This window comes from Topomyia yanbarensis, chromosome 2 (genome assembly GCF_030247195.1).
Source record: "Topomyia yanbarensis strain Yona2022 chromosome 2, ASM3024719v1, whole genome shotgun sequence".
NCBI classification, from domain to species: domain Eukaryota; kingdom Metazoa; phylum Arthropoda; class Insecta; order Diptera; family Culicidae; genus Topomyia; species Topomyia yanbarensis.
Window position 1 is genome coordinate 300,940,504 of NC_080671.1, and position 15,000 is coordinate 300,955,503.

The 15,000-nt window shown below is 43.5% G+C and overlaps 1 protein-coding gene across 1 annotated transcript; it reads right to left on the bottom strand.

The window, feature by feature from the left end:
• Window positions 1-6,057: 6,057 nt before the first annotated feature.
• On the bottom strand, window positions 6,058-7,828 carry LOC131683376 (dolichol kinase). The gene is made up of 4 exons (XM_058965296.1): window positions 7,638-7,828; window positions 7,082-7,565; window positions 6,631-7,020; window positions 6,058-6,575 (listed from the first exon to the last, which is right to left on the bottom strand). Exons 1-4 carry the CDS (start codon window positions 7,697-7,699, stop codon window positions 6,081-6,083), a joined length of 1,431 nt encoding a protein of 476 aa, XP_058821279.1. The 5' UTR covers window positions 7,700-7,828; the 3' UTR covers window positions 6,058-6,080.
• Window positions 7,829-15,000: the final 7,172 nt, after the last annotated feature.

Sequence of the window (15,000 nt, forward strand, 5' to 3'; positions counted from 1 at the left end):
AAAGTCGGTAGAGTCAAGTCGATGATAACCTGCAAATTTTCTTAGTTGGAATTGTTACGATAATCACCTGCTTAGGATACAAACTGTTAGAAACGGACGAGTTATCTTCAATAATTTCGTCCATATATGCTCTGCAAATAGGCCTTTAGTTGTAAACATAGCCTGTAATATATTTTACTGTCCGTATAGATTACATGTTTCTTGCACAACAAGATTGTCTGCAACTTTGATTTGATTCGTAACCATAGCATTTTGTCGACGCGTTCTAAAAATTATCGACGCCTATTAACGAGGGGACAGCAAAATCATACTATTATTGAGTTCACCGGTTCACGGTTGCTGAACCATCTTTTGTTAATGGTTTGTATGGGACCTAGTAATCTTGAGTTTATCTTTGGCGTCGGTAGCTTTCACCCAAAGCTGCTGGATGGATCACCATCGCGGTACTTTTTGCCTTTCTCATATAAAGAAAGGCTATGCAATCACTGTAAAAATCGACTTCTTAACCGAGGCCCGGAGGGCCGAGTGTCATACACCATTCGATTCAGTTCGTCGAGATCGGCAAATGTCTGTGTGTATGTATGTGTGTGTATCATTTAAACTCACACAATTTTCTCAGAGATGGCTGAACCGATTTTCGCAAACTTAGTTTCATCTGAAAGGTATAACGCTCCCATAAGCTGCTATTGAATTTTTAGTTCATCTGACTTCCGGTTCTGGAGTTACGGGTTGAAGAGTGCGGTCACACAGCAAATTCCCATATAAACTGGTACCACCGTGATGTTAAAATGATGTAAAACATATTAAAATTGATGTAACATTACTCTAGTTTACGGGTCTGGATCACTAATGATCAATTAAAGCAGCTTGGACCACATTGGCCACCTATGACGGTTCATGACGCCCCCGGGGAACCCGCCAAGTTCCTAAGCTAATATCACACCCATTCCCCAACGAATTCTCTACTGATTTTTACAAACTTGATTTCAAATGAAAGATACAGTAATACCGTTGACTGCTGCTGAATTTCATTTGGTTCTGACTCGCTTCCGGAGTTACAGGGGTGTTAGTAAGGATACACTGGAATTTCCCATATAAATCGGTACAATCGTAATACCTCAGAGGCTAAAAACTATTGAAATGGTCATCAAATTACTTGTAATCGCAGATCTAGATCACTGATTGCCAATCAAACATTCTTTGAATATATTGTCCACTATCGACGATTCCGGAAGTCCGAAATTCCGGGCATATTTCACAATTAAAGTCACATCGGTTCTTCGGTGATGACTGAACCGATTTTCTCAAACCAAGTCTCAAATGGAAGGCAAAATATGCAGTTGAGTATTGCGTCGCCGCCCCTCCCCCGCCTTGCCCTTACACCTCCCTCCTTCATCACTCCCCTCCCCTTGGACCACCCTCACGCCCGCATTTCCTTCATCCACCCGAATACCGAAATAAGATGAAGGATTTCTGACGCATTCTTCACTCCCACTCTACTAACCCCCCATTCCCTCCACTTTCAAACCCATTCCACCAACATTTCAAAATATAATCACATGAAGATTACATTGAACTCATGCTGATTAAGCTAATTAAATATTATTCTTTTGCCTTTATCATATAGAAAGGTTATGAAAATTATCCAAAAACCGACTTTCTAACCGAGCCCCGGAGGGCCGAGTCTCATATAACATTCGACTCAGTTCGCCAAGATCGCAAAATATCTGTGTGTATGTATGTTTTTTTTACAATGGAGAAGACCTTTACGTCCTAGCCCAGTACACGTGCTATTGGTAGGGTCCAATCTACCACACGGGGTGCACTGGGGGCGTGTCGGGCTCGGATGGTGACGCTGCCATTAATACCGACTAAACTCCATTGGGCTCCGCCATCATTCCTCCCAGGAACTACCTCTCGGTATTACTTCTGGGGGGATGGCTGTACTAAATGTACTCATTCACTCTCACTCACGCGTTCATACGTCCTGTATGAGGCTTACTTGGGTGCTCTCTCAATCGCACTTTGATTCACTCTCAAACACTCCCACATGAGGCTGACTTTTGTGCTCGCCTTTTTCGTTCCTTGCGAGGCTGACTTGTGTGCTCACCTTACTCATTCCTTGCTAGGCTTACTTTTGTGCTCGCCCCACCCACACCATGTGAGGCTGACTTGGGTGCTCACCCTATCACCTGATTTACTCTCGATCTTGCCACTCTATTGTACCTCTGTCACTCCCCCTGGCATCCCATGTGGGACATTTTTCTTAGGCCCCACTTCTGACATACCATGCGAGGCTGACTTGTGTGCTCACCTTTTTCATTCCTTGCTAGGCTGACTTTTGTGCTAGCCTCTACCATACCATGTGAGGCTGACTTTTGTGCTCACCCTTAACATGCCGTGTGAGACTGACTTGGATGCTCACCCTTTCACTCCTCTGCCACGCCATGAGGTGTCGATAGCTAAGTCCCAACATACTACGCTACGACCCTTCCGTCTTGGCATGAGGCAGTCCACTTATACGCCTATACACTCACTCTTCTGTCTTGCTTCGGGGTGGCTGGGTTTACCCCTTACGCGGTTGCCAGTCGCTGCGCCAAACCTGCCTCGGCATGAACAGACCATTCACTCCCTTTTTTGCGCTTGGCCTTTTTCGCTCCAGCTAACCAATCACTAGTTAGCCGTGCCCGTCGTCTGTTGCTCGATTCGCCAGATTACCTGTAGCCTACTGGCAATCTGGATGGTAGCAGCCGAGACTGCGTTCCACTTCTCCACCGATTGACACATCTGCTGAATAAGGGTATCAGGGGTTGTGTCCCAGCCACAGACGTCAAGCATTGCTCTTCTTTCGATGTCGAACCGATGACATACGAACAGTATGTGTTCGGCAGTTTCGTCTACACCTGGGCAGTCCGGGCAGACTGGGACCTCCGCGTGCCCGAACCTGTGGAGGTACTGTCGGAAACAGCCATGGAATTGTGTCAGGTGGAAGTGAACTTCCCCATGGGGTCTTCCCACCCAGCTCGATATGCTAGGTATCAGCCGGTGGGTCCACCTACCTTTCGAGGAGTTGTCCCACTCACGCTGCCATCTGGCGGCCGAGGTCACCCTGGTGCGCTCGCGGGCTCCCCTATTTCCACGTAGCTCGAAGCACTCCTCATCTTCCCGAATGACCAGCCCGACTGGCATCATGCTCGCTATCACGCAGGATGCATCGTGTGATACCGTGCGGTAGGCAGATATCACTCTGAGGCACATCACGCGGTAGGTGCTCTCCAGTTTCTGTAGGTAACTGGTTACCCTCAGTGCTCTTGACCATGACGGGCCGCCGTACCTGAGGATAGATACAGCAACGTCTGCCAGTAACCTACGTCTACTGGCGCACACCTTTGAGCTGTTGGACATCATTCTCGATAGAGCCGCAACAGCAGTCGACGCTCTCTTGCATGTATAGTCGACATGGCTGCCGAAGGTCAGCTTGTCGTCTATAATGACTCCGAGAGACTTCAGACTTCGCTGTGAAGTGATCGCGACTTCTCCCACATGGATAACTGCATGTTGTGCCGACTTGCGGTTGTTGACGATAACTTCCTCCGTCTTATGATGAGCGAGCTCCAGGCCTCTCGCGCTCATCCATTCATCCACCGTGCTGATCGCTTGTTCTGGGGTTAGTTCTACCTCAGGAATTGACTCCCCGTAAACCTCCAAGGTTACGTCGTCGGCAAAGCCGACGATCTTGACCCCAGGAGGGAACTTCAGTCTCAGAACCCCGTCATACATGAGGTTCCATAGCACCGGGCCTAGGATCGAGCCCTGCGGGACTCCGGCTGTTATCGGAACCCTTTTCTGACCGGCATCGGTCTCGTATAGCAGTACGCGGTTCTGGAAGTAACTTTCCAGGATCCGGTACAAACACACCGGTAGGCTAAGCCAGTGTAACGAGAGCTCGACGGCGTCCCAGCTTGCGCTGTTGAATGCGTTCTTCACTTCAAGTGTCACTAACGCGCAGTATCGAATACCTCGCCTTTTCTGTTGGATCGCTATCTCGGCAGTATTTATCACTGAGTTGAGAGCGTCCACTGTGGACTTACCCTTCCGAAAGCCAAACTGGTTGCTTGACAGACCGTCCGTACCTTCCGCGTACGGGGTTAGCCTGTTGAGGATGATCCTCTCAAGCAGTTTGCCAGTCGTGTCGATCAGACAGATTGGTCTGTACGCCGATGGGTCGCCTGGCGGCTTCCCGGACTTCGGCAACAGCACCAATTTCTGCCTTTTCCATCTATCGGGGAAACGGCACTCGTCAAGGCATCTCTGCATAGCTAGCCTGAACATGTTCGGGTTCGCTATGATCGCTGCCTTGAGAGCGTTGTTTGGAACTCCATCCGGCCCTGGAGCTTTGTTCATTGCTAGGGATTTAGCCACTGCGAGTAGTTCTTTATTCGTCACTGGAGCCACCATTTCGGCCGTGCCCGCACTGTCTCGTAGTGCAGGTGGCCAGGGGCTTGTGGCTCGAGACGGGAAGAGTACTTCGATAATCGTTGCCAACCGGTCCGGAGACCGTTCTGGGGGTGAGGAGCCCCCTTTGGTCTTGGCCATCACAATCCTGTAGGCGTCACCCCACGGATTCGCGTTGGCACTCTCACACAGGTTGTCGAAACACGCTCTCTTGCTGCTTTTAATGGCCTTGTTAAGGGCCAATTTCGCAGCTCGAAACACTTCACGGCGGTTCTCTCTTTGCATCCTACGTCTAGCTCTGAGACAGGCTGACCGTAGAGCTGCAATCTCGGCACTCAACCAGTATACCGGGCATCTGCCGTTTCTTGGCAGTGTTTTTCTCGGCATAGTGGGCTGCTGCACAATGGTTAAGATTTAGCTGTGTGACGTTCACGGCTTCTTCTTATTTGCCTCACCGAAGGGACACGAAGGTCCGCCCATAGCATGTTTATGGGCTTGCTTCTTAGCGGTGCAGATAAGGCACTTGTGCGCCTTAGTGCAACCCCGCTCCTTATGCCCCTCCTCGCCGCAGCGACGACATAGTTTGCTCCTGTCTATGTTCTTGCACTCGTAGGCTTTGTGGCCGGACTCAAGGCACCGATAGCACCTATCCACTGAGGGCGGCTGGGGTATGCTAATTGGGCATACCGACCAGCCGATCTTCAGCTTACCTTTCTCGGTTACCTTTTTGGCATCCACCTTCAGTAGCCTGAGGTAGGCTACTTGGGTGCCAGAGGGTCCATCTCTAAATCGCACAGAGGCCCGCTCGATTGTGACGTCGCATTGCTCCTTAACGGCTGCGACGACATCTTCTGCGGTCGTGAACTCGTCCAGATGCTTGCATTGGAGAGTCATATCCGCCCCTAGCGACCTGACCTGGGCGCCTTCACCAAGGACGCTTCAGCGCCAGAAGCATTTCTCCCGTGTTGGTGCGTCTCACGCTACGCACATCTTGCCCAAGGGCCGAAAGGCTTTCGGCCGCTTTCATCGACTTTAGGACGTCGGCGTATTTGTCCTTGTTGGTTTTTAACCACAAGGCCTCGCCTCTGTCCTTGGCCTTCTTCGCGGGCCGCGGTACCTCCGGTGTCGGTGCCAGCTTCTTCCTGGTGACCAGCGTCCAGGGGTTAACGCCCCCCTGCCCCGGTCGCGCCGGGTTGCTGGTACCAACGCTCTGCTCAGCGAGGTCACTCTCGCCCTCGCTTACCTCGGCCAGACGGCGTTTGGCCTTAACGGTTGCACGCCGTGTGGTGTCATTTTTTGCACCCTCACCTGGCGACTTCCTAGGGCGCTTCGCGTTCGACGCCGTCTTACGATTGCCCTTGCCCCTTAGGCTATTCGCATCGTCACTCACTTCACAAACACCGAGTCACAATCCGTATTCCCTTATTCGTCTAAAGTGAAAAAATTGTCACCTCGGTGACATCTCCCATTTCAATTAAGGTGGCTCGAAAATTCCCGATCACTTTAGTCACAGTGAAATTTTTGTCACCTCACCGAAAGTGACCGTCAGAATAATCCCCGGATTTCGTAATTGAATTTGAACGCAAAACAATAGTACGTCGATTATTTGGAGGACCATGTCATATTTATACAGTGCTTAAAATAATGTAAGTCACCAACGGTAAGACTAGATTGTCTACTTGAGTTGTTTTTGCCTCGACCAGGGCATTGATGATAATCGCAGAACCTGCTGTGGCGGCTTTCAGTGTACTAAAATATACGGAACCTAGTTTAAAAATCACAAAAAGTAGGCCAAATTGAGAAACTGCACTCGCTACAGTTCCTTCTACTGATTTTCTGGATCCTTGCCACTTGTGTTTCCCGAAATAATAACCACACACACTAGCCATTGTATCGCCGATTCCAACGGATAGAATGCCAGCTAGCAGCTTAATTAAGTTGCGCCCAGCTGAGTCTGTTAGGTCGCATGGAACAGGATGTAACCATATCGGCAGAGAGCAACCAACCAATAGATAAATCGGTGTAAGTGCTATACAACCTGCATCTTTCTCATCGACGAAGCATCGTACTGCACTCTCCAGTGCTTCGTGAATTGGTCTAAGTCTGATGATTCTTGCTGTCTGGAATGTTATTGGTTATGAATTCTGTAAATCAACTTTGAAGCATCTAGCTTACTTCAAGCAGAATCAGTAATGCTAGCATCAGTCCAGTTGCTAAGTACAGCAGGTTGCACTGAAACCAGAGTCCGGGTATATATACAAAAAGCACAAGAACGTGGAATACTTTTCGACTCGCCGTATTAACGCTGCTGCGACGATCCATTTGCCATACCACAAAGAAACTTGAAACAACCAGTAGTGCTACATACAGAGCCACCAGCGTGATACGTTGAGCATCACTGAAGACAAACTTGAACAAAATCAACGCGGTTGGTTCTCCAAAAATCGGAAACAGCGCTGTTCCTATAATAACTATCAGAGATAGTAACCAAAAACAGAAACTGATGCGAAACAATGGGATAAGATAGCACAACATGATAATGATACCGATTCCCATTAAAATGATCTGAAAAAAAATACTTTGTTAAAATGCATATAATTAAAGTATTCATCATTTAAATGTATACTTGTAGAACTGGATGTGGTATATAGGTAGTATCATTTGAAATTTCTATGTCAATGAATATCCGCGGTACATTGAGAAATGTGTTGTATAGAAAAAGAACAATTCCTTGGCAAACGATAGTTGCTTCACCGAGTGTGAAACTTTTTGGCATTTCCTTCAAAACTTTATGATAAATCCGGTCATATAAAACAATTCCAAAACTGCTTATTATGCTGATAATTGCATTATCTTTCAAGCAAACCCGGAAAATGGTACAAGTAACTACAATGGTGAATGTGGTGTATACACATTTTCCAATCACACATGTAGGTATTTGACGACACAGAGATAGGAATATGCAGAATGAATGTATGAACAATCCAAAGCTCAAGATTGCTGTTTGTTTGTATGCCAACTCTACTTGTTGTGGATCACGGTTCCATACATTAACCGTAAGACTTAATGTTAATAGCACTGATAACCAAAGTCCATCGTCAGCGTATGGTCTGAAATAAATAGGACATGTAATTGGGTGTTAAGAGTAAGACGTGTTTAATTCTTGGGTTATAAACACATACCTTGTAACAATTCCACTAGTTCTGCAATTCAGTGCAATACATTCTTTACGTGTTTTTTTCATTATTAAAGCGAACTAAATTCTTTTCATTGAGCTGGAATAAGGTATGTAGCTAACAGGAATCAGGATACAGGGAATCTATGGAACGATTCTAATCAGCTGATTAGAATTACTCCTACACGGTAAAAAAACTTTACCCATTTTATGTATTCAAATTGCCCATTTTCGGAAGTTATTCGAGCTGTCAAAAAATGGGTATTTTTTTGTTTCTAACAATGAGTACTTTTTATCCATTTCACAGCTACTCGATGAGGTAATGTAAATGGGTATATTGATCTTGATAATGGGTGAAAAATCCGTAAGCATTATTTCAAGCGAGTTAACCTGCAAACTAATGGCATATTCGTTTTTGACAGTGCACTACACCGGTGTAGTCGGTGCTACACTCATTCAAACTTGGGTGTAATCAGTCTATCTCTTTCTTTGCACTACACCGGTGTAGCACCAAGAAAAAACGAAAACGCCATAAGGATCGTTGGTACCTGCAAATTATCGCCCTGCATCGGAGTCCGTGGCGGAAACGGAACATTTCGGCAATGCTCCGAAAACAACGTCTGTTTAGACTACTGAGGATGTTGAAAATATGCGCCAGTTCGGCATTTTTAGAGCAGCCAAAAGATCCAACCATCAAAAATATATCCAGTTGGCGGTTTTATTTTGTTAAGTAGTTCTAGAATAGGATTTCTATCTAGATTCCTATACTTTTATAAGGAAACAATAATGTGAAATGAATGATTTTTATGTTTTTTTTTAATTCGGAAATAATTCTATTGACAGTATTTTTCATTCTGGCGCGAATTTCATGAATGGGTATTTTTTACGCATTTTGTTGTAACAGTTCTGCGAAAAATAATGGGTGAAACATACAAGGTTGACGTACAAGGTCTGCACTCATTTATGGGTACAAACGCTTTACCCATTGAATGGGTTATTCCACTTTTATTGAAAATAAGTAGTTTTCTACGCATTAATGGGTACTTGATTTTATCAGTGTATATAGTAGACCTATTAGGATGTGCACTCTGACAAAAGAGATTATAACTACTAGAGAGAGCAAAGCGCTACTGTCTCCATGTATTCACGGACTGAAACATGGGGTCTCGCTCTAGCATGTTGTATCCTATTACTTTGATATGTGTGTACCCGGGGCAATGTGTGTCAAACTAATGGGCCTAGCATACCCAGTAAAGCTCAGCCTGAATTGAACTGGAATTCTGGCTGGTTCCAGCTCGTACACGGGCTCCAGTGACACAACCGATTCTAACTAGAATCGGTTGTGTCACTGGAGCCCGTGTACGAACTGGAACCAGCCAGAATTCCGGTTCATTTCCGGCTGAGCTTAACTGGGTATGTGACAGCGAGATAATAAATTTTCAGTGTTAGCAACGACATGCGACCTCTAGTAGTTATAATCTCTTTTACTCTGACAAAGTCGACATAACATTGACTTTTACTGCGAGCCATGTTTACCCAATGTCGTACACTGAAAAAAATCCAAACGTTAATTCTATTTGCTTCAAACCGCTTAAAATTCATATGAAGAAGAAATACTATTGTTATCACGCGCACACATACCTTCTATGTGTCAACTGTATAAACTATGTATGCACACACATAAGTTATATGTGCATATTGTTATAGAATGGGGTTTTATGTGCCTAATAGTTATGAAATGTGAATGTAAGATTAATATTTCTTTTAAATACACACATTAGGTTTATGTGCCAGCAAATAGTGTCTATATGCCTCCGTTAATTGCAAAAATCTATGTGTAAAATCAATAGGCATAACGTTTACTTTTTTTTGAGTGTATATACAGGTCTGGCAAAGATGGCACTTTGGTATTCGTAAGATGAATCTTACATGAGTGGTGTGAGTGATCACAGTATAAATCGACTTGCTTTCGTCATAGCGGTCGTTCCGCTTCCATTGAATCGTGTGACCGCTATGACGTCGACCCGTTGTGCTTCTGGATGGATTGTTTACATATTTTTAGTTGCCAAAACTAGCAAACCGTATGTTCTGCCACACCTATATATATATATATATATATATATATATATATATATATATATATATATATATATATATATATATATATATATATATATATATATATATATATATATATATATATATATATATATATATATATATATATATATATATATATATATATATATATATATATATATATATATATATATATATATATATATATATATATATATATATATATATATATATATATATATATATATATATATATATATATATATATATCATTGATGTTTACCAACACTGCCATTCAGCTGTGAAGCAATATTGGTAAACACGGCTCACAGTAAAAGTCAATGTTAGGTCACAGAGAACAGACGTCCATCTTCATCATTCAACTTGTGTAAAATTTCTAACGGTTTCGAAGGTAATCCAAACCAGGTGCGCTACAGTCGTCAATTTTTTTTTGCTGAGTTCGACAGAATTGACAGCGGTTATTCCTCAACCCAGTCAAATGAGTCCGGAACCGGTTCGGACTTCCAGCTCAAATGCATCAACCGATAGAGTCGGAATCGGTTGTTTTCTTTGAGCAAGATTCCATACTGAATCCATTCAGGATTTCGAACCGGGTCTGGAATGGAGTTGACGGATAGTTGGGATAGGTTGGTGTGGCGGCGCTAGTGTTTATCGTATGTTTACACACGATTTTTAAATATTTTTGTTCGATCATGTATGTTTGTTCTCTGTGACTATACTTACACACGATTCCACAATTTCCCACATTCGTTGGATACATGAAGTGCACTAGACAAACAAAATACAAGCGAGAACACACCAATTGTTAAAAAAACAATTTTAAGCTGAAGTCAAACATGAACCGCCATGTTTGAAAAACGCAAAAAACAACCTAGTCCATTTCAGCCGCCTGAAAATTTCTCTAAGTATTGAAATTGCCTTTGAATTACATTCGCAAATTGCATTTGTTCCTAGCGGCAATTAGCGCAGGCGAGTTGAGTCAACCCAGTTAAGCTCAGCCGGAAATGAACCGGAATTCTGGCTGGTTCCAGTTCGTACACGGGCTCCAGTGACACAACCGATTCTAACTAGAATCGGTTGTGTCACTGGAGCCCGTGTACGAACTGGAACTAGCCAGAATTCCAGTTCAATTCCGGCTGAGCTTTACTGGGAAGCTTCAAACTGTTTAAATCGCCTGATCATGTTCGTCCGCATTCTGTTTTATTGACTGGGGAATCACAGCAGAATAAACCCACCCTCTAAGAACGGTTGGTTTCAAAATTGTCCAATGAAGGACGTTCGTTGGACCAATTTGGACAACGTCCAAATAACCGTTCAACAAACGTCTATCGTTGGACCCGTGTTGAACGATTTTGAAACAATTTTTTGGACGTCTCAGTGGGCAGTTAAGCTCAGCCGGAATTCTGGCTGGTTCCAGCTCCCCGGTCAGCGTGGCAAGCAGAAAGTTAGCAAAAGTTGAGCAAAGCGAACTTGATGCTGGCAGCGTTTCTGCGAGCATTTTGCGCGATTTGTGCGAGAATTCTGGCAACGAATTCGCTCAAATGCAACAACCGTTTCTGGCAGAAGCGGTTAAATCAACCGATGCTGCTGATTTTTATCCAGAATCCAGTCAGAAATGTACGGCCAAGATCTCTGCACGCTTCCTGCCACATCTTTGTCAGATGTTTTGTTCGATTCGTGCTAAATTCTACCAGGTAGGAATTGCCAGGATCTTTGCACAGTTTATGTCCGAGTTATGCTAGGGTTTTGCTCGGTTCCTGTCAAAATTTGCCAGAAAACGCGAGCGAAACTGAGTTCGCCCTAGCTCAACCCACTGAGACGTTCAAAAAATTGTTTCAAAATCGTTCAACACGGGTCCAACGATGGACGTTTGTTGAACGGTTATGTGGACGTTGTCCAAATTGGTCCAACGAGCGTTCTTCATTGGACTATTTTGAAACCAACCGTTCTTAGAGGGAACTAACCCGACAGGATACGCGCATAAATCTGGCAGGGCTGCCAAACCAAGACTTACAGAAATCTAGCAGAGCGGTCTCTGCCAGAAAATTTGCTCACTGGGTCGTATTCCGGCTCCAGTGACACAACCGATTCTAGATAGAATCAGTTGTGTCACTAGTGCCAGTATACGAACTGGAACCAGCCAGAATTCCAGTTCATTTCGGGCTGAACTTTACTGGGTGGATCCGGAATACGAACTGGAACCAACCAGAATTCCAGTTGATTTCCGGCTGAACTTTACTGGGAGAGGCGGGAATAGAAATTATACTGAAAATCAAATGGGGTTTTCGATTGATTGACACCGGTGTAGTGGAGTGCACTGAAACTGCACCGTTTTTGCACTTTCTAGCAGAAGTGCAGAAAACTGGGTATGTTCCATTGACACTTCTGCTAGAAAGTGCAAAACCAGTGCAATCCACTACACCAGTGTCAATCAATCGAAAATCCCAAAAGTTACCTATTTTTTGGGTAAAATATGCTCATTGTAAAGTTCGTGTTCCGGCTACTCAAAATTAGGTAGAAAAACGAAAATGGCTGCTACTTAAATATTAAGTATTAAACTCATTACTTTTTCTGTGTTGATAATGGGTAGTATTCATCTGATAATGGCAACCCAAAAATTAAGTATACCGTATTCCACAATTTAACCCAAAAATGGGTAAGACAGTACTGTCGTGCGAAAAAAGACTCCATTTAAAAAAAAAATGTAAACAAAATTTGCATTTAATGCGCGATTTTCTCCTGTTTTAGCTTTCTAGTTGAAGTAAAAAGAAATTGTAAGGAAAATTGATTTTGGAAACATTATTGCTATTAATTATTATGTATTTTTATTGTTTTCAGTGCTGTTGGAAAAACCTTTGCAATGGAAATGGGTTCCAATTCCTCACGAGTAAGTTTGGTTTTGATTGCAGGCGTATTAGGTTTGATCCAGTACAAGGAAGTTACTCCGGTGCAAAAATACTTGATCTTTTTGCTCAGTTAACTACCAGAAGAAAAAAGAGAAGAGTGCAGGAAAAAAAATTTCCCTGTTTGTCCCGGAGTACTTCCACTTTATCCTGGTACTTTAAACCTAAGTGTATACTGGGTTGTAAAATTAAATTAAATATTATGGTAGTAAACAATAAACAAATCCCAATCCAAACGGGTTAATGACCAGTCAGGTGAAAAACCGAATAAACCAACAAACAATGCAAATCTCAATCCGTTTTATTCTTATTTCAGCTTCCAGCAATATTGTTACAATGGAAACTCTCTATCTGGTCAACCAGGGAATGAAGGAAATGATTGATCCCTCAGTTCCTTTAGAAGAGATTATGGAAAAAAAACAATTTCTTCGTATAGTGCCGAAAAATCAAAGATGGAACGATTGTAACTTGCCACGGTATAAGTGCCTTCTGGACAATATAATATCGTATCCTAGTAAAGTTTAGCCGTGAATCACTGGATCCAGAATACAAACTGTCACTATAGCCAAAATTCCGCCTCATTTTTCTGCTGAACTTGCTGGGATGCATCAGATCGATCGCATCCAACAAATAATATCCTACCACTGTTTGGAATGCTTTGCTCCCTCTAGAGATTATAATCTCTATCCTGCTAACTGCACTACTCACCTGCATACACTAGAATTTGCGAAACAGGTGCATATTACAGAAGGAAGTGCGGTGTGTCGGTAAGTATTCTTTCAAAAAAAAATCAGTCAGTGTTTGTTGTGGGTGACTGGAGAACAGTGAGTCTAGTTATGTAAGGTAGGCAAACTAGGCTTGATGGAACTGTCCAAGTCTGTTTTGGATATCATATACATTTGGAGCATCATCAGATGTTGCTTCAAGCTGTTCTCAACCCCTATTAGTTTGCACGCTACCACCTGCGTTACTGCTTGGCAAGGCCACACTAGTGTCGAGGGGGGTCAATTAAAGTTATCTATTATTTGTGGTCTTATCATTAGCGTTTCTGCATTAGAATCGACAGACAGCCTTAGTTGATTATGGGATTAAGGAATATTTATAAAATAATAAATAATGTCTTTTCCACTTCAGATAGTTTATATTCGAGCTCCTTGAGCGTCCCATATACGTGTTCCGACGGAAATTGAGAATTCGATAAAAGAGATCTCTTTTATGAGACGGTCGACTGACGGCGTTAAAATGCCGGAAGAGATAAGCAGTGGTAAGCGAGTTTTAAAAGAGGGAATGAGACACTTACTACCATTGAAATGAAATCTGTAAGTATCACTAACAAACATCTGGCATGGTTCATTCTCATTGGTTCGGAAGTCTTCTTGGCTGGTTGGTAAATATGTGCTCCTACTTGCAAATTGATAGATCAATTCGTTTGGGTGGGGGCATGTGGATCAAGCTAGTTGTCGACCCTTTTATCTTGGGTATGAGGCTAGTTCAGGAAAGGAGTGCAGGACTGGCACTTAAGAGATAACTAATTATTCAGAACTTGTTCTTATGATTATTTAACTCGACCAAGCACACCGGCTCTCAGAAATGATAAGCAACCCTTTTGGGTCGGTGTGGTCTGTTCGAGTCGAACCAGGCGGGCATTCGGTTCGAGCAAAATTTTATGGGGAATAGAGGATAAATATTTCTTATGTCCTTCATGGGCAGAGATTCTTTTTACGAAACCCTTAAATACCATTACTCGTCTAGCTACTCAGCATAATAATAATAGAAAAACCTGTTTTAATCCACCTAGCGGTGCAATTGTGCCTTTCTCATTTCTCTAAACTATGGCACGGAGGCTTTTTATGTTCAACATAATTGTGAAAATGTCCATTACATTCTTAGTACACTTTGCACTTATACACAATGGCATGCCAGCCACGAACTTGATGAGCTACGTGTCGACGGTGAAACACTTGAAACAAAAAAATATCATACTCCATTAGCCTAATCATCATTAGATCAATGTTATCTGCTTGCTAACTCATTTTGTCATGCGGGGCTGGGTATGTGAAGAGGGCGAAAGTCCCATGAACGAACGACTCCCCAGCTTAAATTGGTATGCTTTGTGATACAGTGGTGGTTTAAAGATGATGGGGTTGAAAGGGAGGGGTATGAGGGCTGGATGGGGTGGTGGTCTGAGGGGTGATTTAAGGAGATTTTTAAAGGAGGGGCGCGAACAGTAGAGGGGGGGGGGTGTAACCCCTCTCCGTAAACCATCAACTACGCCCCTGTTAAAATCCAGAAACCCTAAACGAGTCGAAAAAAAAATTTGGCCGGGATTAGGTTGACGTTTTTCAGAGTGATTGCATAACCTTTCTA